This window comes from Cervus elaphus, chromosome 27, assembly GCF_910594005.1.
Source record: "Cervus elaphus chromosome 27, mCerEla1.1, whole genome shotgun sequence".
Taxonomy (NCBI): Eukaryota; Metazoa; Chordata; class Mammalia; order Artiodactyla; family Cervidae; genus Cervus; species Cervus elaphus.
In genome coordinates, this window is record NC_057841.1 from 37,699,485 (window position 1) to 37,725,753 (window position 26,269).

The 26,269-nt window shown below is 36.0% G+C and overlaps 1 protein-coding gene and 1 long non-coding RNA gene across 2 annotated transcripts in view; one reads left to right on the forward strand and one right to left on the reverse strand.

Moving 5' to 3' along the window:
* The window catches only part of MIB1 (MIB E3 ubiquitin protein ligase 1), a 97,152-nt gene that overhangs the window by 13,662 nt on the left and 57,221 nt on the right, over positions 1–26,269 (reverse strand). The window contains exons 13-17 of the mRNA XM_043889471.1: positions 11,568–11,700; positions 9,536–9,622; positions 7,734–7,895; positions 5,450–5,631; positions 3,519–3,711 (exon numbers count right to left, since the gene is read on the reverse strand). Coding sequence (XP_043745406.1) covers positions 3,519–3,711; positions 5,450–5,631; positions 7,734–7,895; positions 9,536–9,622; positions 11,568–11,700 — 757 coding nt within the window. The remainder of the gene's footprint in view (positions 1–3,518; positions 3,712–5,449; positions 5,632–7,733; positions 7,896–9,535; positions 9,623–11,567; positions 11,701–26,269) is intronic.
* Positions 19,798–25,868, forward strand: LOC122684934. Its single transcript, XR_006338197.1, has 4 exons — positions 19,798–20,113; positions 20,571–20,679; positions 21,817–22,048; positions 25,827–25,868. It is a non-coding gene; the product is annotated as an uncharacterized LOC122684934 (long non-coding RNA).

Sequence of the window (26,269 nt, forward strand, 5' to 3'; positions counted from 1 at the left end):
AGAGGAGTTAGGTGGCCCTTATTCAGGTATATCCTAGAAAAATTCTATCAGATTGGCAGCGGGGCGGGGAGCAGGGGGTGGATATCTGAAGTAAGACAGAATAAGATAGAGGAGAAGAATCAGGAGAAATATTTAAGAAGACTTGGTAACTAATAAAATGTACAGAATAGAGAAGAAGAAATCTAAGATATCTGCTAAGTTTCTAACTTGATTTAAAACAGTTGAAAGAAACAAATTTCAGCCTCCTACAGCTTATAAGATGCAAGACGAGGGTGGTCTTTCCAAGTCTACAATTACACATCTAGGCTTTAGGCCTGTTCAAGATGTGACTACAAAGAAGGAAACGATAACCTTAAGCCCCCAAGCTGCTAACACTATGCAGTACGTCAGCAGAACCACAGGAAGGGGAACAAAAATAGGAAGACTCTGGAAAAGTGGCTAACGGACCCACACCCTGGAGACAGGTATATTTTTCATAGCTCCCAAGAAAGTCTTTCGTTTCTCTAAAGGAAGGTGTGAGGACCATGGTAAGTTTCAAAGGTGTGCAAGTTAGCTATCTGCTGGCTGGTAAGCTAAAAAGAAAAGTAGGCACAATCTAGGTGAAAGAAGAAATGAAAATCCCAAACATCAGCAGCTAGAATTCTGACTGATACAGCCATCTCTATGTGAGGGGTATCTTCATATAAATATTGTAGGAATTATATGTGCTAAATAGTGGCCAAACATTAAAATGTGACCTTTGAAAAAAAGAGAATAAACTAGATACTATGTGTAAAGTGTTTAGTTCAACGCTTAATATATAATCAGTGCCTAACACATGATGATTCTCTGCTCCTCACTATATAAAAGATGTGCTGATTCCCAACACAACTGTCTATGTATCTGAATTGTTTATAAAGATGTTAAAATAATCTAGCAAACCAATGTAATAATCACTTACTTACCCATTCAGCTATTAGTTCTTTAAAAAGATCTTTGCAAGCATACATGTTAGCCCTTCTGGATTTTCTCCCCAGGTTACATTCCCAGGAGTGGAATCACTATATCAAAGCATGTTTATTGTAAAGGTTTGTATATATATTGTCAGGATGGTCTCTCAAAAAAAAAAAAGAAAAACGTGAACCCAGTGATTCAGCCAACTGCAGTGTTAAGAGAGTACTCATTTCCCACTTCCCTGGCCAGCAAATTTTGAAGTCTGTTTTTGCTAATTTGACGAGAATAGTTAATAATAGTTCATAATTTCACATTTGTATTTCTTTAATTGCTAAACAGACCAAGCTCATTTATTCTTCCTCATTCAAATATAGTTTTACAATTTATCTTCATGAAGATGTTCATGATCCTTTAGCCACTTGGGGTCACTATTTCCATATATTCAAAGGTTCCAAAACCAACCTGACAAACCTCTTGGGAGGGTATGTGTAAGTTTTTGCACTTTTGCACAGGAATGAAAATTCTGTAACTTAAAATACAAACAGAAAGCTTTCTGATTCCTGGAGTTCAGAACTGGACTAAAAAGGAATAACAACATATTCCTTCCTTTCTACCTTCCTGTTCTGTCAACCCTCTCTTGTAGACATTGTTTTTAATTTCGTTTGTATAGCGTAACACAGAGGAAAGAATAGGGACTTAAGAATCAAGAAAACTGAGTTCAAGACCCAAGTGTCACTGTACTTCTTTGAGCTTCAGTTTTTTCAACTGAAAACACCAGAGTGACTAGAGGATCAATAAGAGTCCTAAGATGAGACTCCGCTTTACACAACCCTGGGATCTGAGCTCACTTCACATCTCTCTTAAAGCACCAATGACATCCCTATACAGAAGAGTAGCTTTTACTCTTCAGTCATAGTTTGCCAAGAGATTACTAATTTATAGCAGGGAACTATCATATACATCTCTGTCTTGGTTATAAAACAAGTGCTCAAGAAACATTTTTGAAATAGGGTTTAATCTAACAAAAAGTTTCAAGCACAACAGCAGAATACACAGAATCTAAAAACAAGAGAATGGCTAAAATTTTTATTCTTTCAGATTCTTTCCCAAACTGTTCCTCTGTCAGCAGGTAACTAAAGCAAATTATAAATACCAAGTAAAGCGATTCAAATTAATTTATTAAAGCATTAATTTATTAAATTTATAAATTTATTAATAGATTTATAAATAAATTTAGTTAATTTATTAATTTATTACCGATGTAATGCATATGAAATGCCAACACAGTGCCTGGCACTCAGTGAGTGCTGCCAGTATATCCTCCTTCCCTTTATAAACAGATTAAACAAATGTTAAAATGTGTGAGAATAGAAAGAGAAATCTATCATAACCTATTTTAAGAGAGAAAGCTGATTAGTGTCCGTGTTCACTAAATAAAAATGTGTACACTAAATGCAAAAAAAATAAAATAAAATATAAAGATTAAACAATTACATACGTACTACTAATCCAATACCTCTCACCCAAAAATAACTCCTGGAACTTTTTCCTGTGCCTAAAATTTTACCAATGATATAGTCATTTGGATCATAAAAAACATAGTCTTAGAAGAAGCCCTATGAAAATGCAAGAAGCACTGACAAGATTTCACCTTTCAAGTCACTGCCAGCTAGTTCATCATGAGAATTAGTGCCAACTTGTTGCTAATAATGGATGTTAATGTATAGCTTAGGAAATATCTACAGAAAAATAAAAAGAATAACAACAAGGGAACGAGAAAAAGTGTATAACCTTCATAAATGAAGCCAAAGAAAACCACAGTATCTTTTGATTTAAGCTACCCATTTTGAGAGAAATTATTTGTAAGAACTTAAACCTCACTTCAGAAAAACTAAAGAAAATCAATTATTTCATAAACTAAAATGAGTAAGATGATAAAGCACTAAGTTACATGGGGAAAAAAAGAAAGAAACCAGAAACTCAGAAATGAATCTGCTTCTCAAAAAACAAAAGGAGTCAGATGAGATAAAGAATTACAGGATTATCAGACATCATCTGCCTAATGAAGAGTGGGACACAACATCAAATGAGTAGCATCATCTACAAAGTTTTCTTTCCAAAAATGTCCAAGTTGATACTAGTCAAGCCGTGAGATCTAACTTCCAGTTCAAAGAAATACAGAGGATACAGAAACAAAGAACACCATGACAACAATCAAATAAATCCAGACTATGTGCTTCTGCTGAAAAAAATCAACTGGTCTTCTACAAAGAGGAATACAAAACAATTCATGCACTCAAAAAAGGTGTAATATACAAGTAACTAAAACCACAAAGTGGAATTAGACACATCTTTAGGTGATTAGGGACTCTGAAAGCAAAATAGTAGACAACTTTATTTTTAACTCATCTTACATGTTTCAACTGGTGTCTTGATAAATGTATAAACAATACGTTCCCACGTTTAGATCTTGCTTAGGAAGAACAAAATTAAAACAGACACACGGCATCATATAATCTTACTTAACATTAATTGTAGTCTCAAAGATCAAAAAATAGTAAAATGTTGTATGAAAAACATACTACCTTGGTCCTGGACTGAACTTGCTCTTTACAGATGAGGCATTTCTTGACCCGCGGAGAACACAGGGAACAGGTAGCGATGTGCCCACATGGGCCAAACAGAGTGTCTCTCTTCATGTCAGAGCACACCATACACTCTTCTAAGGTTTCAGAATCATTACTAATCATAGAAGGACTTCGAGAACCCACCTGACCACTAATAAAAGAAAACAATTCTAATCAAACCTATCAGAATATGTTACAGATTCATTAATTAAAATGTTTTAAAACATTCAGAGCATCATTTGTTTGCATAAAAACTTTAGCTATGTTTAAAAACTAAGCTTTACCATCATATATGAAACACGGTATACATTACATTTTTCTACCTCTCTGCATTTTTTTAGTACATATAGCATGATTCAAATTTCAATTGAACAAATCCTCACCCAGTGAAAAAGGGTGAATCTTCTAACACAGAAGTCAAAAACATTAGCTTAAAAAAAAACTAACATGAACAGTTTCACTCAGAACCTTTTTTTTATCTACACAGAACCAGCTGAGGAAGACACAGGACATAGGAATAAAACAAAAATTAAAAAAAAAAAACTAAAAAAAACAAAAATCCTACCTAGAGCCCATGTTAGTTGCCCTAAGTACAGACAGAAGGAAGCATCATCAGAGTCCACAACAGACAGGGAACTGTGAAAAATAGGTCACTGCAGCTGCTGTTTTGACATTTCTTTAAATTTATCCTTAAGGAGCATAAAGATTCTATTCCAGAAAGGCAGAACACATCCATAAATATACATATACGACACAGATACACATGCACAACCAACTACAGCTACAGAGGAGGGACATACTGCTTCTACTGCAATCTTCAGAAACTCATGAAAACGCAGGCTCACGTGTTCACACACAAAGTGGTTTCCCTTACAACCCAGTGTTTAAGTTATCACTGCAGTAATTACAGTGCCTTTACCTATATATTTTTAGATACATTCTCTTTCTCTAATAGAATTTTATGTTCCTTAAGAATATACTTAAAGATATGTATATACCTCTATGTACAACTACTTAGCCATTAAAAAAATAATAAAGTAATGCCATTTGCAGCAACATGAATGAACCTAGAGATTATCACAGTAAGCAAAATAAGTCAGAGAAAGACAAATATCATCTATCACTTACGTGGACTCTAAAATATGATACAAACTGAACTGACTTAGGAAACAGACATAGAAACAGACACAGAAAACAAACTTACAGTTACCAAAGGGGAAAGGGTAAATGAGAGGAGTTCGGGATTAGCAGGGACAAACTACCACATGTTCAATATAAAATACACAAGGTCATACTATCTATGGTGAAACAGATCACCAGCCCAGGTGGGATGCATGAGACAAGTGCTCCGGCCTGGTGCACTGGGAAGACCCAGAGGAATCGGGTGGAGAGGGAGGTGGGAGGGGGGATCGGGATTGGGAATACATGTAAATCCATGGCTGATTCATATCAATGTATGACAAAACCCACTGGAAAAAAAATAATAATAATAAAAAAATAAAAAAATAAAAAATAAATAAAATACACAAGGTCCTACTATATAGCACAAGTAACTATACTCAGTATCTTGTAATAAATCATAATGGAAAAGAATATGCATATTTATGTGTAAGTGAATCACTTTGCTGTACATCAGAAAATAACACTGTAAATCAACTATACTTCAATAAAAAATATTTCATTATATTAATTTCCCTATAACACAGCTCTGTGTATGGATTCCAAAGAGGTGTCATTTCATCACTACACATAAATTATGAGAAGAAAGAAAGTACAAGGTTCAAGGGACAACTACTAAAATGTTTAATGACAAGAACCAAGTCCTTAATTGTGAAACCACATGATACTTCATGCACAGATTAGGTTTTATGAAAATAAATAATACAAACCTGACTTTTTCTTTATGACACTTTGCCAAGGCTTTGCAGAGACTTGGATCAGGACAGAGATCAAGTGGCGACTGACCCTTCTTATTTCGGATGCTAAGGTCAGCACCGTTAGCCGCCAAAAAACAGGCAATAGATGCCGCACTCTTCTTCTCAGCCCCCTGGGTACCAAGGCCCATTATTAACTGAAATCATATGAAAAGAGTCATTATTCTCCCCCTGAGGAATCTGTTATCATTTCTTATCACCAAATATACATACATACATATATGTGTGTGTGTGTGGTGTGAGTGCTTGCGTATATATGTATGCATGTATATATGAATATGTATGTGTGAATAAGAAAATGTCTGGGAAGAGCATACACACTATCGAGACGTGATGGACACTCATGGGGTGCAGTCCTAGTATCAGTCCCCTTCTCACCCATCCCCAGTGTCCTCAGGTGTACAGTATGAGGACTGACCCATCCTCCAGGTTCAGAAGTGAACCCAAAGAAGGTCCAAATCAGTCAGATACCCAGTTCATCCGTGCTTAGTTCAGGGGTGACACATAATCTAAATCAAGTCAATAAAGGCCCATAAGACTCAAGAATGGAACTTCTGATTGAGATATGAGGAAACAGCACTCCCTTTTCTAACAACTTGGCCCTGGAGCTGTTAGCAACCAATTTGAAACAATAAGGGGAGAGATAACTGAGAAAAGAACCAAGAGCTAGGAATTAAGACCCAAAGTGGAGAATGAGACAATTCAAGTTCTACTGTCATCTGAGCTACTGACTCACGCATCTTGTGTGAAAATAGTCATAATAATTGTTAACATTGATGGAGCATCTACAGTGGACTAAGAACTATTTTAAGCACTTTCCATGAACTAACTCATTTAATCCTTACAACCTTATGGAGGTAGTTACTCCCTTCCCCTCCTTTTAAAATGAGAAAAACAAGGCACATAGGAGTTAGAGTATTTACCCAAGGTCATACAGAAAGACAGGCAGCAATTAGCAAACACTTTGGTCTCAGAATCCTTTTACATTTTTAAAAATGATTCTAAAATTCATATGGAAAGATGAAGGACCTAGAATAGTAAAGCAACTTTGAAAAACAGGCTGAAAGTTGGACTGACCTCAACATTTATTATAAAGCTACAGTAATCAAGATAGTGTGTTGGCATTACAGAGCTAAAGACACAGATCAACAGAAGAGAACTGATTTTAGATAAAGGCACAACAAGCAATTCAGTAGAAAAAGAGTCTTTCTCAACAAAGGGGATTGGAATGATGATATCCACAAGCAAAAAAAGATGACCCATACTTCATATTGTGTATATAAAAATTAACTCAAAATCAATCACAGGCCTAAGTGTAACAGCTCAAACTTTATAAACTTCTAGTACAAAATAGGAAAAAACCTTAGTGACCTTAGATTTAGCAAAGATTTCTCAGGACACAAACAATAAAAGAAAAAAATTGCTAAATCAGACTTCATTAAAATTACTATTCTTCCACTCATAGACTTAGAAAATGAACTTCTGGTTGCTGGGGGTAAGGGATACTTAGGGAGTTTGGGAAGGTCAGGTACACACTGCTATGTTCAAAACAGATAACCAACAAGGACCTACTGTATAGCACATGAATTTTGCTCAATGTCAGTACCAGACTGGAGGGGGGAGGGGATCTGAGGGAGAACGGATACATGTATATATATGGCTGAGCTCCTTTGCTGTTCACCTAAAACTACCACAACACTGTTGACTGGCTATACGCCGATTCAAAATAAAAAGTTTAAAGTCTGGGGGAAAAAAAAAAAAAACTATTGCTTCAAAAAATACCATTAAAAGAATACAAAGACAAGCCACAGACTGGGAGAATGTATGTGCATATCACATCTGATATGGAACTTGATTCAGATTGGTAGTAGGAAAACAGCTCAACAACATGATAAATTAAGGTTTGAAGTGACAGCTTTGTCAAATATACATGGGTGGTAAACCTGCAAATGAAAAGATGTTCAATACCAGTAGTCATGAGGAAATGCAACCCCAAACCACAACAAGACACCACAGCCCTCCTATCCGAATGGCTTAAGTTGCATAAAGAGAACCAAATAACTTTTAGTAAGAATGCAAACAATACAGTCAGTACTGACTAGTGTTTAGCTCATAAACTAAATTTCTACATTTGTACTTCTGATTAAATATCTGATCAGATGCAGGTTCAGTGAGCCATAAATGTAAGACCTTGCATTAAAAGATGCTCCTCCTGGCACAGAAGTGACAATTATCTCACCGTGTTTTTGGATGGCTCCCAGGCAGCATCGACCTTCCCCACATCCTGCATATCTTGAAGCTGCCGCAGCTGAGACAGAGTGTGATGCCTCAGGGCTTCGTGCAGAGGAGTGTCCCCATCCTTATCCTGAATATCTAACTTGGCGCCTGCACGGACCAAAAGCTAGAAGAGAAAAATGTCTCTTTTTCCTAAAATATTCCACATACAAGAAATTATAATACATCTAAAGTAACAAAGTTTCAGTTACGTAAGATGAATTTGTTCTGGAGAGCACCCCCATTGCATGGTATTGTATCATGTTCTTACAATTTGCTGAGAAGGCAGACTGTAAATGTTCTCACCACACAGATACACAAGCTCTGTGTGATGGTGGCTCTGTCAATTAGCTTGATTATGGTGATTATTTCACAATGTATACCTGGGTCAAAATACGAAGTTGTACACTCGTATACAATTACCATCTGTCTATTATAACTTAATAAAGCTGAAAAAAATTAAAGTAACAGTATGAGAGCCCTATCTGACGGAGCTGCCACAAAAGTTAATTTATGTGTTTGCTTGCCACCACTCTGTATCCCTGTGACTCCTTACAAATAATGATGAGTTTGATTATTCAAACATACTGAATCAGGGACAGCAGAAAGAAACAAGAACCAATATGCAGCTTAATTATTCTACTCTAAGATCAAAATAACTGGAGGAAATTCAGGACATTTTTTCTCTCCTTTTAATTTCAGATATGTGAGTTGGTATATTTTAAGTATTTCCAATAGGACCAAATCACAATACTCAAAATTCTTCTATTATTTAAAGAAATATGCATTTATTTTTTTCCATTCCCTTTGGTCAATTTTCTCCAAATGTATGGTTATAAGGGTTGTAAGTCCAAACATCAGAGAAATGAAGAATTTCTGGCAAGAGAATTTTAAATAATTATAAATGTGAAGTGTTTGCTAAGTTAAAATCTCTTATGTACAATGCATAATTGATATACCTCAACAGACATTTTAAGCAGTAAACATAAAACTTTGCTTTAACGAGTTCCCTAACCTTTCTGCAAATGTTATCAGAGTTTGAGAAAAACACCATACAAAGAAATCAATCTCAAGCATATAGTCCTACCTGTTTTGGCAAATTACTATTTTGCTCTTTTTTTGTTCACTGTGTTTCAAAAAGATTATATAAAACGTCTCTGTAGGTCTGTTTCTCAAATTTAAATCTGCATCAGAATTACATGGGGGCCTGTAAAACCAGAGATTGCTAGTTCCCACCCTTGGGGGTTCTGCTCTGGTTGGTCTGAGATGGGCCCCAAGAATTTACTTTTCTGCCAAAGCTCTAAGTGATGCTATTGCTGCTGCTTCAGCCTCCAGACTTTAAGAATCACTGCTCTACAAAAAGTTTAAACAGATCATCTTTCAAGTATTTGATCTGGAATCACCAGATTAGTAAAATAAAAATACGTATGCCAGCTTCTTTGAAATGTCTGGCAAATGTCTAGCCAAAGCCTCTAATTACAGTTCACTCTCAATTATAAAAGTTAAAAGGGAGTATACTTTTTAAAAATGTATATGTTACTTTGAAATTCTCTGATTTAATATTCCAAGAATTTACAAATCTGACAACAAAATTATAAAAACTTTGAATGTAAGAGTTAAGATTTTTCCTATTAGAAATTAAAATCCTTTACCCAACTGATGTAAAATACTAGCCTAAAATCATAATTTTACCTCTAACTACGCCTTCTGAGAAGCCTAACAACATATCATTTAAAAGGGCAAGATTCACTTTAGTAGACACGTTACCCTCACAATCTGCGTGTGCTGCCGCTCCACAGCAAGGTGGAGGGCCGTCTGCTGGTTCACATTCTGGATGTCCAGGTTTGCATTTCCCTGAAAGAACAAGACTTACAGTTAAATGTGACAAGAGAGAAGCACATAAACTCTCTCTCTATGAGGAACCCATAACACTGGGCGCTGCAGACCACGCCCCCTCCAAGGGCTAGACCTTGGAATATATGGTAACAGATGTGGAGAGCAGGAAGAAGTGGTGGGACAGCAAACTTTCTGAAATAGAACGGCAAATTTAAAACTATTTTTACTGTGGTGATTCCACCTAAGGACAGTTATAGGACAAAGGACAATACAGAGTCAAACACAGCTCCCTTTTAATCACCATTACAGAGCCACGGACATAATCAGCTCATTTTAAGTAAGTACTTCCTGAAAATGTATTAATGAGTCTTCATATTGAATTTGGAAATTCAGAAGACCTATAATGTTAAAGTAGGTCTGAGAAAACACAACAAAGTTGGAGAACGTACTCCAACTGATTTCAGTTACTGATTACCATAGTTACTACAGTTATTACTTCAGTTCAGTTACTGATTACTAGACAGCAACAGTACCCAAGACAGTGGGCTTCCCTAGTAGTTCAGCTGATAAAGAACTGGCTGATAAAGAATGCAGGAGATCCCAGTTTGATTCCTGAGTCAGGAAAATCCCCTGGAGAAGGGATAGGCTACCCATTCCAGTATTCTCTGGCTTCCCTGGTGGCTCAGCTGGTAAAGAATCCACCTGCAATGGAGGAGACCTGGGTTCGATCCCTGGGTTGGGAAGATCCCCTGGAGGAGGGCATGGTAACTCACTCCAGTATTCTTACCTGGAAAATTCCCATGGACAAGAGGAGACTGGCGGGCTGAAGTTCATTGGGTCACAAAGAGTCAGACACAACTGAGCGACTAAGCAAAACCAAGACAGTGTGGTACTGGCTTAGGTCAGTAGTTTGGATTTTGGATGAAAAGGAATTTATCATAGTTAACAACACTTCTAAGAGAATTAACTTTAATAATAAAGGCTTACAATGGCAGGGGAAAAGCAGTTTAGCTTTTGAACTTTCTTTCTTTAAATGTCTTTGTACAGACTGTCCATCTTATGATCTAAGACCTAATTACACATAATGTACTATCTACTAAATTTCCCTGCGACTTCATCTTCTTAACTAGACTGTAAGTTCCTTGAAGTCAGGAGTCACAGGTAATTCTTTGGAAACTTTAGAGCTTCCCTATGGCATATGCTTGGCTGAAGGATTTAAAAATTTTGCTGAATGTACCAAAACATCAAAATTGCAATCAATATGTTTCCCTCAAAATCCAAGCTCATAAAAATGTAGAGGTATCTTATTCCTAAGATAAATGAAATAACTAAGGTGAGCCTACCCCGCTATCCAGTCACAGGTTCAAGGGGTCCAGCAGTTGTTGAGAACTGAGTCCCTAGGTCCTAACTGCAGCCTGGTGTCACCTGGTAGCAACTCACCACACTGGTTTAGACATCAGCATACTGGTTCTTAATGATGTAGCTGAGTGACACTTCCACAACAGTGGCAGTGATTCTGGAAAATCCCTTTAAGTTGATGCCTATTTTGCTGGACCAACTCGGGAAGACTGTGCAGAGAGAATACTGGAGGCGTGAAGGATCCACACCCACCTTACCCACACCCCCACTACTACTTCCCTCCACTGAAGCACCACTGTTAAGCAGAAGACTAAATTCATACCACAGCTGAATTTGCATCATCATGGGATTTTACTGTAACCTACTAGTAAGTAGTTCAGTTCAGTTCAGTCGTTCAGTCATGTCTGACTCTTTGCGACCCCATGGGCTGCAGCATACCAGGCTTCCCTGTCCATCACCAACTCTGGAGCTTGCTCAAACTCATGTCCATCGACTCGGTGATGCCATCCAACCATCTCATCCATAAGTAGTTGATGAAGTAATGATAAACCAATGATTAGCAATGACCCAAAATTGTTAACAATTACTGAACTGCTTTTCCTACCTGATGCACCAACAGCTCAGCCACTTCTACATGATTATTAAGGGCTGCCAGATGCAAGGCAGTATAACCATCATCTTTCTTCTCATCCACAATCCACGGTCTCGGTAATTTAGACAGTAAAACACGCATTGCGCTGAAAGGTAAATTTATATTTATTTGATATTTAGTTAAATATTTTATTATTTTCTTTAAAAAAAAATATTCAAAAGAAACTCTAAAGAGCAAATGAAAAGATTCCTCTTTAAAGAAAATTATGCCCTTAAGAGACAAACAGAAATTCAAAATTTCTAAATCTCAAATGCACAACAGCCCTTTGACATTTTAAGAGGTAAACAAATTATCACTGTTTGGAGAGTAGAATCAAAATAGAATGGGAGTGCTACAACAGGGAACATTCTGAAAGGGAAAAAAAACAAAGGTGAAATATACCCTAATAAGGACATAGTTTGAATTTGTGAAATCTCTTAGGTTCAATTAGAGTAGTATATATTAATGAAAATGTTAATGAAGAACAACCAGGTAACAAGAGTTAACTGGGGAAAACAGTGTTAATTAAGACAAATTTTATGTGGTTGGCAGATTATCATGAATTCTGCAGAGTTAAAAACCTGATAAATGTCATTTAGTAGTGCTAAATCTAATTGATATCGAAACACACAAAATGGTACTCAAATATTTAAAATTTAAATATGATAACCAAATATCTCCAAAGCAAAAAAAGAAAAAGAAAGTAAGTTATCCTAAAGAGCACCAAAGATTAAACCATAAACCATTAAACCATATTAGATCAGGGGAACTAATTACTGAGAAACCCTGCTTTGTAAAGAAAAGGCTAGCCTACCCTCAAAAAGGAAAGTAAAATAAGAAGCAACTTTTCTTACCATTCATCAGTAACTTCTCCTAACAAAGGTTTTGTGTAGACAACTCATAATTAGGAAAAAATCTAAAAATAATTTTTTTTTAATTTTTGAAAAGTTTGGGGAAAATTTCCCTTAATATCTGTCCACTAATTTTTTTTTTTTAAGACTGACTCCTGAGATAATGAACGTCTTCTATAAACAGTACTGGACTTGGCACAGACAACACTGATATATGTATTAGATATTGAATGTTCCCCCACACCTAAAAAAGTAAATGCAGAAAAGCTTTTAAAATTGTGTCAATAGAGTATAAAACGGCAAGAAGTTAACAGTAAGGTACATATTGGGATAGTTTTTCCTAAGGTGACACACAGGAGAGAAAAATCTGGAACAGAAATATCTTAAACGTATGGAGAAACAGTCTGAAGATGCAGAATAAGAATGCGTGTAAAAGAAACTGTTGAATCTCTAAAATAATGAAACTAAAGTGAAAGTGAAAGTGAAGTCGCTCAGTCGTGTCCGACTCTGCGACCCCATGGACTGTAGCCTACTAGGCTCCTCCGTCTATGGGATTTTCCAGGCAAGAATACTGGAGTGGGTTGCCATTTCCTTCTCCAGCAGATCTTCCCAACCCAGGGACTGAACCTGGGTCTCCGGCATTGTAGGCAGATGCTTTACCATCTGAGCCACCAGGGAAGTCTAACGTGATGCAGAACATGTTTCCTTAATGGCAGTGGTCCATGAATCCCACGTAGGAGTCCAAGACATCTGAGAACATGCTTTGGAGGATCCACGAATCTCTAAAATTGTACTCATATCTGGAAGTTTATAGCTTTTATCAGATTTTCAAACAGGTTAATGACCCAAGGCATATTGAGAATCAAAACTTAAAAGACAGCCTTCAGTGGTTGTTACTGAAGTTAAAATCACTGTCCATGAATGACAGACTTTTTTGGAAATCTGTGAAAGGCCAGGAACTATTCCCTCCCCAAAAAATGCACATAAAAATCTCTACATATAATTTTGAGGGAATCCAAGTTCCATTCACGGACCTCATACAAAGCTGAAGATTCTTGCTTTAGTTCATTTTCAGTAACTGTAAGGACTTTAAACTTCCCCATTCAGTGGATTAAAATAAATTTTAGAAATTATGTAAATTTTGACTCAAATTCTTAACGGGGAAAAGTATATGGTACAACAATATACTACCAAGTGTTTGGATTTGGCACAACCATGAAGCTAAAGTCATACATTATCTACTACCTTACACAGCTGACCTTGTGAGAAACAGAATCTATAGTTTCAAGACTCTTTTGGAGTGTTTTGAAGATACAAGTATTAAATCATGTGAAAAAGTTGTATTAAAGACAAAATGTAACCATTAAAAATAATAAGGTAAAGGTATGGGGGGGCGCTTTTTTAGGTTCTTATTGTGGTTGAGCCCCATGGTATTAGAGATGAATCACAGTAATTTTTGATTTCCCATAGAAATAGTGTTATATTGGCAAATAAGGTGAATACACCAGATAATAAGTAAATAAACAAATGGATAATTACAGAAAAAGAGATTTGTAGAAGAGGCGATCCAGAAGACAAATCGGGGTAATACATAGATAGAAAAATCATCAGAACAGAATTATAAGTAAAAAGATTAAAATCATGTCTTTTTCTTTTTTTGGAAAATAACTATTGGTTAAAAAAGAGAGTGAAGAATTATTCTCTATGAAGTCTGGAAAAAGAATGAGAAAAATAATCTATTAGTGTATCACCAGCTTTATCTGTAGAAAAAGTTCTGTGACAAGAACCTCAGCACCCAAATTTACCCTCCGAAAGAATCAGGAGAATGCTGTCAGTTTTCAGTACATCATCATATGAAAAATAATTTGACATTCTTATTAATGTTAGTGTTAGTCATCTCTATGGGCCTATATGAAAAGAGTTCTGTAAGCACTAAAATGAGATAATGTAGGTAAAATGTTTTAGTATAATCTAAAGCTCTTCAATATAATAGTGTTATTACAATTCTAAGTTTATAGATCTATGAAGTACACAATACAAATTTCCCTTTTCCCCTTCCCAAGAATTCCTCCTGTATTCTTGATTTTGGTTATTCTTATTATCATTTAACCAGCCACCCAAGTCAGAAATATGGGAATCATTCTAGACCCTCTCCTCCCTTCTCACTCCTGCATTCAATTTGTTCTGCTGACTTTCCCTTTTAAAACTATACTATTATTTCCTAGGGGCCCTAATATCTTTTATATAGACTTTCATTACCTTTCCTCTGAACATCTGTAACAGCCACCTTCCAAATCTAGCCCTTATACCCCTTTCATACAAATCTATCCACTTCACAATTTTCATAAATTCAAAGTCATCAGCATTCAAATAAAAAAAGGCTCCCTTTCACATAACTAAATCTTTTTAAGATTGGTCTTGACAAAATTTATTCTGAAATATACTTTTTGTTTTAATATACTTTTAAAAGAATATAAGACTAAACCTACCTTATGATAACTGAATTATAACAAAATCAACTCCTGATCAAATGCTGTAAGTTCTGGAGAAATACTGCAGATAGCGCCAAATCAAAATTAATGTGAAAGTCAACAGCTAGCTAGAAGTGGTCAGATTAGTTTTTGGTTTTGCCATTTTTAAACAAACTTTTAGAAAATTGTGAAGACAGTACAGAGTTCCTCACCCCTACTGTTAATACTGTACATTAGGATGATACATTTGTGACCATTAAGGAACCAGTACTGACAGTTATTAACTAAAGACCATACTTCACTCCAATTTCCTTAGTTTTATTTAATGTACTCTTTCTGCTCCAGAATACCACATTACACTCAGTTGTCATGGCTCCTCAGGCTTCCTTTCACTATGACAGTTTCTTAGACTTTCCTTGTTTTTGATGATGTTGAAGAGTACTAATCAGTACTATATGTTGAGGAGTACTAATCAGTAATATAATGCTCCTTATTTGTAATTTGTCTGATGTTTTCTGATGATTACAACTGGGATTATGAATTTTGAGGAGGAGGTGTCAAAGACAGTGTCATTTCATCACATCAAGGGTGAACACTATCAACATGACTTATCTGTCAACGCTAACCATGACCATCTGGTTGAGGTAGCATCTGTCCGCTTTCTCCACTGTAGAGTTGCTCTTTTTCTCCCTTTCTCTACTACAGAATAATAATCTACATTCTTTGGAAGGAAGTCACTACAGGTGGCCTACTCTTAACAGGTGGAAAGTTATATTCCACTTCCTTGAAGATAGAGTATTCACATAAATGATCTGGAATTCTTCTATACTGGAAATTTGGGGTAGCTTAATTTTAAGAGTGACCTATAACCTTCTCATCTTAATTAGAAAGCTGCTAATTAATGTTAGTTCTTGATCTACTGCCTTCACAAAAAGCAAACAAAAACAACACAACACCTCAAGAAAAGTCAATCTTTGGGCCCAGCCTGCAGTATGAGCTAAGAGGAAGGAAAGAACAGTCTCTGGTCCCCTCCCCTTCATGTCCAGAGCAGTTCTGAATGGTCTGTCTCCTTTCCTCCTGTGGGGCAGACAATCTGAGGACCCCACAATATAACCAACGAAGGTCAGCTGTTCCCCACAGCACCTTAGCTAATTAAGAGGATTCTGTTGTTATGCTGCAAGCACTAAGGCTCTTAGAGTTGCTGGGATAAGGGTGTTACCAGTTCGATAAATCAATAATTTTACTAAGCCAACAGACTCTCACTGGTGGAGCACTGTATGAGGTTTGAAGATCCTTTCCCCAACGTTCAAACACTCTTCTTTATTTCTCAATCTGGTTGTTTTCCAAAAGGTTAAGGACATGGATGGTTTAAGGATAAGATCTTACTACCAGTTAAGCAGGCATTTGTGAATAGTGCCAAAGAAGCATTAAGTTCCGGAACAACTAATAGTGGTGCCGAGCATAATCCTTGGCACATGGTAATACTCAAACGTTTGCTGAATGATGAACAAATGAGTTCTAAGAAGCAGAGGGGACAAGCAGCTGTCTGCACTGGTATGTAACAGTCAAATGGCAATGGCTCCATTTTTAGGACCTGCCATGCTTTGCAATCTCTCTTCAGAGATGGGCAACATTTTTCCAAACAAACCACAGTAGCTAAACTGAGGAGGCCTTACATATTAGTATTACTGAATGTAAAAAAAGACATTGAAATAATAGCACATATTAGGGGTTCAATAAATTCTTTCTACTGAACAATCCCCCGAATATAATTTAAGCATGTTAGTACAGAATCCATAAAGGAACCTGCTAAGAAAGTTGGTAAATCTCAAGCAGAAGTTCTGTAGGCCACGCTAAGAGCAGGTTAATATCTAACAGTTTGAACACATCTTTATTCAATACACACCCACCCCAATCTAAATGGATGGAGACAAGCATGCTATCTGTAATAATTATTTTAGCAAATGAATATGGACAGTTTTTATTTTCTTTCATCTATTTATAGGGATAAACAGACATGACTCAAATGTTAAATTTTTTTGGTGTGCTTAATTTTGTTCCCCACAAACTTTTTTTTTTTGACAGATACTGTAATTAAAAGGTTCATTAATTTAGCTTAAATTCATTAACCAGGAATTTGGTAATGCAGTAGAAATTAGCTCAAAATGACAGATATGCAATGATAATACAGGCTGCAGGAGGGTTGTACAGGTGAGGACTCGATCATTCTTAAAATAGGACAACCAAAATTATCTCTTCTACACTGTAAGCCAGGGAAGCCATTTTACTCATCTTTATACCCCCTTTGTGCACCTAGTATGAGGTGCTCAAAATTTAGTTGAATGGAACAAAGGAAGAAACAATCAAATGAACGGTCATTTTTCTGCGCATACGGGGGCCAAGAATGCTCAACATGCCACATTTCTGGTGTAGGTTCCAGTCCCCTGGAGTCCAGGCCCTAACTGCTTGCATTATTCTAAACCACAGCAGTGTCAGACACAGGGGTAAAGATCTAAGTCTGAAGCCACAGCACCTGGGCTCACATTCTGGTACCAGAAAACAAAAGGGCTGGTGACTTGAGCAGGGTACTTACCTTCTATGCCTCAGTTTCCTCATCTATAAAATGTGTAAAGAATCACAAGTGCTATTTCATAGGACTATTACGGGGACTTTAAAGGCCTTAGAAAAGTGCCTGTCCTTTCATACACTATGTGAGTGTTTGCTTGAGAGGTGGGAAAGGAGGACTTTCACTGCTACAAAATGGTCAGGAAATATGAGGTAGTTTAGAAATTTTAAAATTAACCTCTCTTGTACTCTGAGATGCAACATTTTCTCACAATTGTCCAAGATTACTTCAGTATCTAGGAAAGCTGGCTCTATAAAACTGCCCAAATATCTACAGAAGCATGCTTTATGTCACTGTTTTAAAACAGCCATTCAAAATAATTAAACTGCTATGTTATAAAAAATGCTAAAGACCAAAAAGATGTCAAGGACGAACTTCCCTTGTAGGAGAATGAGCTCAGAAAACTGAAAATGGTTTTTTTTTGGTTCTTAACTGAATCAATGGATGTGAGAGTTGGACTATAAAGAAAGCTGACCGCTGAAGAATTGATGCTTTTGAACTGTGGTGTTGGAGAAGACTCTTGAGAGTCCCTTGGACTGCAAGGAGATCCAACCAGTCCATCCTAAAGGAACTCAGTCCTGAATATTCATTGGAAGGACTGATGCTCAAGCTGAAACCCCAATAATTTGGCCACCTGATGAGAAGAACTGACTCATTGGAAAAGACCCTGATGCTGGGAAAGATTGAGGGCAGGAGGAGAAGGGGACGACAGAGGATGAGATGGTTGGATGGCATCACCAACTCAGTGGACATGAGTTTGAATAAACTCCAGGAGTTGGTGATGGACAGGGAAGCCTGGTGTGCTTGGGGTCCATGGAGTTGCAAAGAGTCGCACACGACTTAACGACTGAACTGAACTGAATCAATACTTAAGAGGCTATATATGAATTAAGAACAAGGTATAGTTGGTTTCTCCTAGGCATTCTTAGGTTTGTTAGATCTTAAATTGTACTGCCATTTGTTTGCAGAATTTGATGTTAAATTTTTTTTTCTCCTTGGTTAAAAAAATAAATCTCAATATTAAAATTTATGGTGATATGCTAGTAAAGTTTAGAACAAAGGTATTTTCCCCCTACAACATGCGTTATGTGACAAAGTTACAGAAGGGCTTCCCTGGTGGCTCAGCAGTTTTAAAGAATTCATCTGCAATACAGGAGACACGGGTTCGATCCCTGGGTTAGGAAGATCCCCTGGAGAAGGAAATGGCAACCTACTCCAGTATACTTGCCCAAGAAATCCCATGAACAGAGAAGCCTGACAGGCTACAATCCACTGGGTGACAAAAGTTGGACTTTGTGACTGAACAGCAACAAGTTACAGAAAGGTTAATGACTATGTTGAATCTGTAACAAAGTGTGAAATGATCATGCCTAAATGCTATTTCGAAAAGTAAAGCAGAACAGCAATGTAGAAAGGAGAAAAAAACCACTTCACACTTGAAAATAAAGTAGAATTTAATTAATGCATTACAATAGTTATATAACTATAGTTTCAATAGAAAAGTAACACAATTACTAAAAAGCATTCCAGACCCTGTTTCTCACCTAAGCACTACTAAAAAATTTATTAAAACTGACACTGAATTAAAAGTTTTTTTAATTTAAAAGTTTTAAGTAGCGTTTCCAAGATTTCATTTACACATTCCTCCTTTCCTCCTGAGTGATCTCTTCACCTTCAATACACTGGTTCTACTTACCCTTTCTATGTATTTTTCCATTCAATTATTATTTATTAAATTTAAAAAGAATGTGTAGCAACGACGAGCCCTAAAGGTAACACTACAAAATCCCTTCAGGCCTTGAGCTATGTAAAATATCATTATCCTGCTTTTTTTTTCTTTGTTTACTGATTTAAAAAAAAAAAAAACAGGTTATGAAATATATTTTGGCAGCAGAGGGACTTTACTTGTCCCATATCTGTCCAAAGACCATCTTGCTACTAGCCAGGGTAATATTTTTTCTCTTTCCTTTTTTCGCTGCAGTGCTTCTAAGTATAGTGGCAGCCGCATCAGGCTTTCCTAGCCTCAGCGCAAGCTCAGTATAAATCTGGGATGTGTAAGTGGAAACATGAGAGACCGCTTTATTTGGCAGTGCTTTGAAAAAAAAAAAAATGCAGGACAAATGGCAAGGCAGTGTTTGGACCGCAGGATGAATAATCAATAGGCAGAGAGCAAGATAGAGGCTTCCTCAGCTTTTGGATCGACAATCGACAGCTGAGAGACTATTTTTTGCTATGGTTGACTAAATATGGTCAGGGAAGAGAGAGGCACAAGAGAGGCTGTTTGCCTGGGAGTGCATGTTTCAAATGCTTAGCTGCCTATAAAGCTGTAACAGTTCAGCCTGTGGCCACTGAGGGAAGAATATAAGTTAACCTCTGTAGTGACCATGTGGAAGTCCTGACCTTGCTTGCAGACTTGACCTCTGGATATGACAAGGTAGCTTCAATACAGATCTACCATCTAATCCTGGCAACTAAAAACAAACAAACAAAAATTCCACAGCAAGAAAGATGCAGAACATTTCCTGAGAAGTCAGAAGACCCCAATGTCCTCTGGTGGGCAAAGGAAACAGGGTGAATGTTTACAGTTATTTGGTGGGGGGGGGAGTGAGGTGTGTTTTGGTTTTTGCTGGGTTTGTGTGTGTGTGTGCGTGTGTCTTTTTTAGATTGTAAAAGTAACCTCCTCTGCAACTTTTTCCCCATTTCTGAAGCATTCCATCTGAGCAATTAGTGAGGTGCATTTTCTTGGCCGTTGAAGCAACCTTTCCCGGTTGCTTCACTTTCTATACACCAGAGACAAGGTACTCATATTCATGCAATACCAGTAATAGGACATTCCAAATCAAATGGCCAACGCTGACTCAATTTTATTAAAGTTTTTTTTTTTTTTTTCCCTTAAGCATAAGGGAAGGCAGAGGGAAAAGATGGCTGATATACTTTGTTTGTTCACTTGTTTTCCAAATTTATATTAAAAGGTGGGGTCCTGTGTTCACTGGTAACTTCCCCTTTACTTCCCCTGGCTCATGAAAAGAAGCGCTGATTCAGCAAACAGAGTGAAGAGCCGATCAAGATGAGATGGCTGCTACTGGCGTGACTCTGGGTCATTCTTTCTCTCCCTGCTCATGACACTAAGCTTACAGGTAACAAACACAGCACCACAGGGCTGTACTTTAATGGAGGTTTACGGTTTTCTGCATGCTTACCTACTGTCGACTCAATACCTGCTTTTATTGTTAAATTCTACCTGGGCATAGCCGTTTTTTCACAGTTCAAGCAGAGACCTTATGCAGCGTAAAAAGGAATGCTGTTCAAATATCATGACAGATGACTCAATGTCAAACCTGTACAAGTCCATTCCTGTCTTTTACATTATTAAAGAGTCAGTCTTTACTGTTTCAGATTAAGTGCTGATTCTGTATCCCTAGGAAATGGCCACCTGCCTTCAGAGCAGGTTAAAAACTATTAACTCTTTCAAGGTTTAGTCAACCAAGAAACTTGGGAGATCACAAAATGGTTTTTAGTGCTTCCTCTGATAGCTGGGCACAAAATTAAACCAGAATATGGATGGTGAAACTCAAATGCTGCATTGCTGAAACTGCTGTAGTACTGGACCATCTCCTGCTACGTGGTCCTCTGCGCTCTATGAGCTACAGTCACTTCTTACAACGGGCTTCAGGAATTCTACTTTCCATGTCTTTTATTACCCCTCCTCTCTCAGATCTGAAATTTTCTTATGGTCTTATAAATTAACTTCTTAATGCCACAATAATAAAAGGCAACTTTCATGCTAAAGGACGAAGCTAAAACCCAACTGCTCACTAGCTAATACCTTTCATTTCTTTTAAGTGTGACTTTGGAAAACTTGACTGTTCTGGTACTTATCCTTCCTATTAAAAAAAAAAAAATCAAAGTATCAGAACAACTCAACTCACCAAAATTAGATATTAATTCCTCTATCTAAATTTATATTTAACCCAGACAGGACCACCATACTGCGAAAATCAGGTAAGTAACTAATAAGAAAGGAACAACACAGAGGTTTTCAAATGATCATGAGTTCTTATCTGTGACCTTTAAAACAAAACTAACAAAAAAAATAATCATTAAAAAAAAAATTCAGTTCATTCATACTCTAAAAAGATCCAGTTTTTCTCCTTGTTTTTTCAACTTTAGAGTCAACATCAGAAGTAGTACTAATTGGTTAATTATTAAGTCTTTAATAAGATATCTAGCTGGTAAAAAGAACATGCACCAAATTAATTACTGTCTACTTGTAGGTTCTAGAAGCAAACTAAAAAATAAGAAGAAATTTGCTCTGAAGACTATGAAGAAATACTAGGCTGATCTTACCAATTTCTGAAATACACTCTGTAAATCCCCACTGATTCAATGGATATCTCTCAAAAAGAACCAAACCAGGACAAAGTTCAACAGATAACTGGTCAATGTTTAGAAGTGTATGTCTACCAAGAACAAGGAACCATAAACGGCACTAATGCCATGCCTCAGGTAAATCTGTTATGAAGTTTAGTCTCTGATATTCTCTGCAAATGACCTACCATTGCTCTCCATCAGTAAGCTGAAAGTTTTACTAAAAAATGGGAAAATAAAACATGTCATGTTTTTACAGCTAACAACTTAGTAATACCTACTCAGAGTACATACTTCTTTATGTACCCATATGAACATACAATGCTATGGAATGTAAAGAAGTATGTATTTTTGGTAGGCAATAAACCACCATGAGGAAACTAGACTGCAGCTATGTGAATGACCTTCATATGTTCAATTGACCTATGAAAGAGATGACCTTTGGCAATACTAACACCAGAAAATGTACCTACTACTTTCAGATGGAAACTAACTGTTGCTGATTTATATATCATGAGGAAAAAAGTTCTACTGAAGTAGATTTAAAATTAACATGGAATTCCTTTTAAATCTTTTAAGTTTAAAGCATACTACATTTTACATTTTTAAATTAAGTACTCACATGATTAAAATTTGAATACAAAAGAGAAAACAGAGATACTAGTACAAAGAAATGATACACATGACCCATTTTCTGTCTCCACAATTTAATTTTAATGTATCATATTAGTAGGGCTGACATTTAACAAAAGCTGACTTCATTTGGATTTCAACAGCTATTCTTCATATTTTGATATGAAGAATAATTATAATTAACAATATAATTTAATTATAATTTAACAATATTAGAAGAATTCCTGAAGCAAGTTTCGGTGTTTTAAGTTTTCTTTCTGAAAGCTACAGACATAGCTATAATTTTTAAAGACTATCTTTCAAGTAAAATTCTACTCTCAAAGAAGAAAAAGTGGTCCCTGTCCTTCTCCCTAATCCAGTTTCCACTTTCAATGCTATGTAAGTATTTAGTTTAAATCAAGACATACAATTTATTCAAGAAAAATGATAAAATTCTGGGAGATAGGTATAAGTCAATAAGGCACATTGGTCACAGACTGCCAAATATTAAAATAAATTAACTTATTATCTATACTATCCTTGAATTTGCTTTCTCCAAAGAGGGCACATAAAATGAAACACTACAATCATGAAACCAATTTACACAGAAAGAATAACCATCTTTTATTGGTACTAGGCATACACTTCAATTTTTTATAAACATGATAGCCTACTGTTTATAGTATGCTAGAGATATTAAAATACATTTTACATTTTACGTGAAATGTATTTTGTACAATATATACTTATATAGATAAATATTATAAATGATAAAGCTCTTAGCAACAATTTATAAGTAGTACCTATTTTAAGCTACTATAATAGATTTGGAAAATAAATATTAATATTCATATATTCTAATAATTTCTTTTGATTAGAGTATTCAGACATGTCATCACATGTCTAAACTTTTTGTCACAGTTGAATAGAAATGGTCATAAGGTTATTCATGAATTGTTAATTTTCTGTTTAATAAGACAACTAGATAATTGTCAAAAGGTGATTTTCATTTAATCAGCAGATTAAAAAGGAGAGAATGACTTACATATAAGCATAGAAGTTATAGAATATTTATTGGAAATTAAAGTTCATTAATTTTAAAATTTTACATTTTCAAAGAAAAAAAAAATCAGTTCAAAGCTTAACTCACTCAAGAATAGACCTTCTTCCTGACTATCCACAAAAAGGATGGCAAAGCTTCATATTCCATTCATTAAGTTTAACTATACATGCCCTAAACATCAAAAACTGACAATATACACCTCAAAAGTAGAGGTTCCTCTATGAAACTACTCAAAGGGTATTACTTTATCTATGTTTTATAGTAAGCAATTATATTCACCATTCTATGGGTATAAAAGTTTCTAATAATTATTTTAAAACATTCCAGCAACTAAGAATCTTGTTGCTACAATATTAAGAGCTTCCAAACCTTAGAAAATGACAGTATCTATTATTCATTTGAAAAAGTATAATTATACACTGATTCTAATGCTTACAAGTTAAACTTAACATATCTAAGAGTATTTTCAATCACTCTAAAATGTCACATCTATCACTTAGATCAGCTGTTCATTTTTAACTGAGTACATATTAAACTCTGGGCATCTGCTGACACTGGTGTAACTCAAACATTTCAACTGTCTCTCTGACAGGGATAACAGATGCTGACATTATCAAATGCTGTACTATTTTTTTTTCCCCCCTGGCCTCTCTTGCCCCGATATGGCCAGTATATGAAACTGAACTGCCATCCAAAGCACACTTGAGCAACTGGATCTGCTAAACAGCTCCCATATAACTAGTAAAAATAGAAGTCAGTTTTATTGCTATCTTCAGCACTTAAGTCCAGGCAATTTAACACCTGTTTCTTTTCTATTAGAATAAATGATGGAAATAATTGTAGTTACATGAATTTCACCAGCAGCATGATACCCTTCAGCCAACAGATGTGGGATATACTTAATACTAGAAGTGTTTGAATATTGCCTGAATTAGTGTTGACCTTCTCCCAGTTTGGTTCAAAACACATAACTATTTTTTTACTAATATTTCAGTGAGAGCACTTACCTTACAGGCAAACTCTAACTGTTCAAAGTTTTATTTTAAAAAGGTATTTTCAGAAGACATCCCTTCTCAATACTGAAATTCCCTTATAACAAAAACTTGCTGTACTGAGTTTTAGCGGTAATTTTCATACTCAAATTCATGATTATTCCTAACCACAATGTATTATTAAGCAGATAATGAGAAGTAACCAGGCAATCTGTACCCGAGATGACAGAGAATTCAGTCAAGCAACTAGACTTTTAAGAGAGTTCAATTATTAACCTATGGTTAGTAACACTACATAAGCAAAAAGAAAGAAAAATAAGCTATCATGCAAGGCAGTTCCTTCAACACAAGTCTAAGCAATACACTGAATACACGTGTGATCTATTTATAAACCAAAGGGTACCAGAGGTACTTTTCTTAAGGCCATTCATCCTTCCCTCCCTGTCAGCAACCTGCTGTTAGTCTTTAAGCATTATGCTAAAAAAAGAAGTGGCGGGAGAAAAGTGTGACTGACTAGCAGTATTCCTCCCTAACCTATTTCACCTGCTTATTTGGTTTACGGCTCAAAGATACATAGAAAACATTACTCTGATACACATCAAGGTCCATATGCTCTTTTTAAATGGTGCTGGTTTTGAAACAGGTCACTGTCTATATTTAAGAACTCAGCAAAAGTGTTAAAAAAAAATAAAGGTGTACATTGATAACTCCTTAATGCACTAACAACGTGCTAAAGGGTAAAGACTTCTGCACAACTAGAGTGGGAAACAGCAGGAGAAGTGCCTTCAGAAAATAAAGTTTTACAATTCATGGCTGAAATACTGATGTGAGATTCTCTTAACATTTGAGGAAGGATCATAATTTAAAATTCAAAATAAAAAAAATTTAACTGTTTTAGGTCCCCAGCTAGCAGCACGGCAATGCTTTGCTAGAGCTGGTAAAATGGAACCAAATCGCCTCTTCAATGGATTTGGTCCCCTTCAACCAGCTGTAGCTATGCATTGATTACTACAGGACAGCCAGCATTTTCATTTATCATTATCAATTACATGTCAACTAATTTCAACTTATTTATTCAAATTATGGTTTAAGTCAAATAATTTGTAACTGTTAATTCTACTTGAAAGAGCTATAGTAGTATATGATGTTAATAAACAGTTTTATGAAAAACTGTGTGAATGATGTAAGGCTTTCAAATAAAATTATTTTATTCATTTATGGTCTCTGTATTAAATTTCTTGTCCTTCAGAAAAGAAATGATATTGAAATGCAGACTGTGCCACAAAATTTTTAAAAAAACAAAACTTCTTTCAAAGGAAGAAAATATCTGAGAAGGTCACCTGAAACCGTAACAGGAATGCCACAGTGTGGACATGCACTATTTTAAATTAAAGAAAAGTATAACATTAAATGGGTTTTCCTGGTGGCTCAGCTGGTAAAGAATCCACCTGCAATGAGGGAGACCTGGGTTCGAATGGGTTGGGAAGATTCCCCAGAGAAGGGGAAAAGCTACCCACTCCAGTATTCTGGCCTGGAGAATTCCATGGACTGTATAGTCCATGGCGTCACAAAGAGTCGAACACAACTGAGTGACTTTCACTTCACTTCATAACATTATATAAAACAAAACTCCAGAAATGCCAAGTCACCACCCTTCATGTGATTAGCAATTAACTGACTGCTATTTATCAG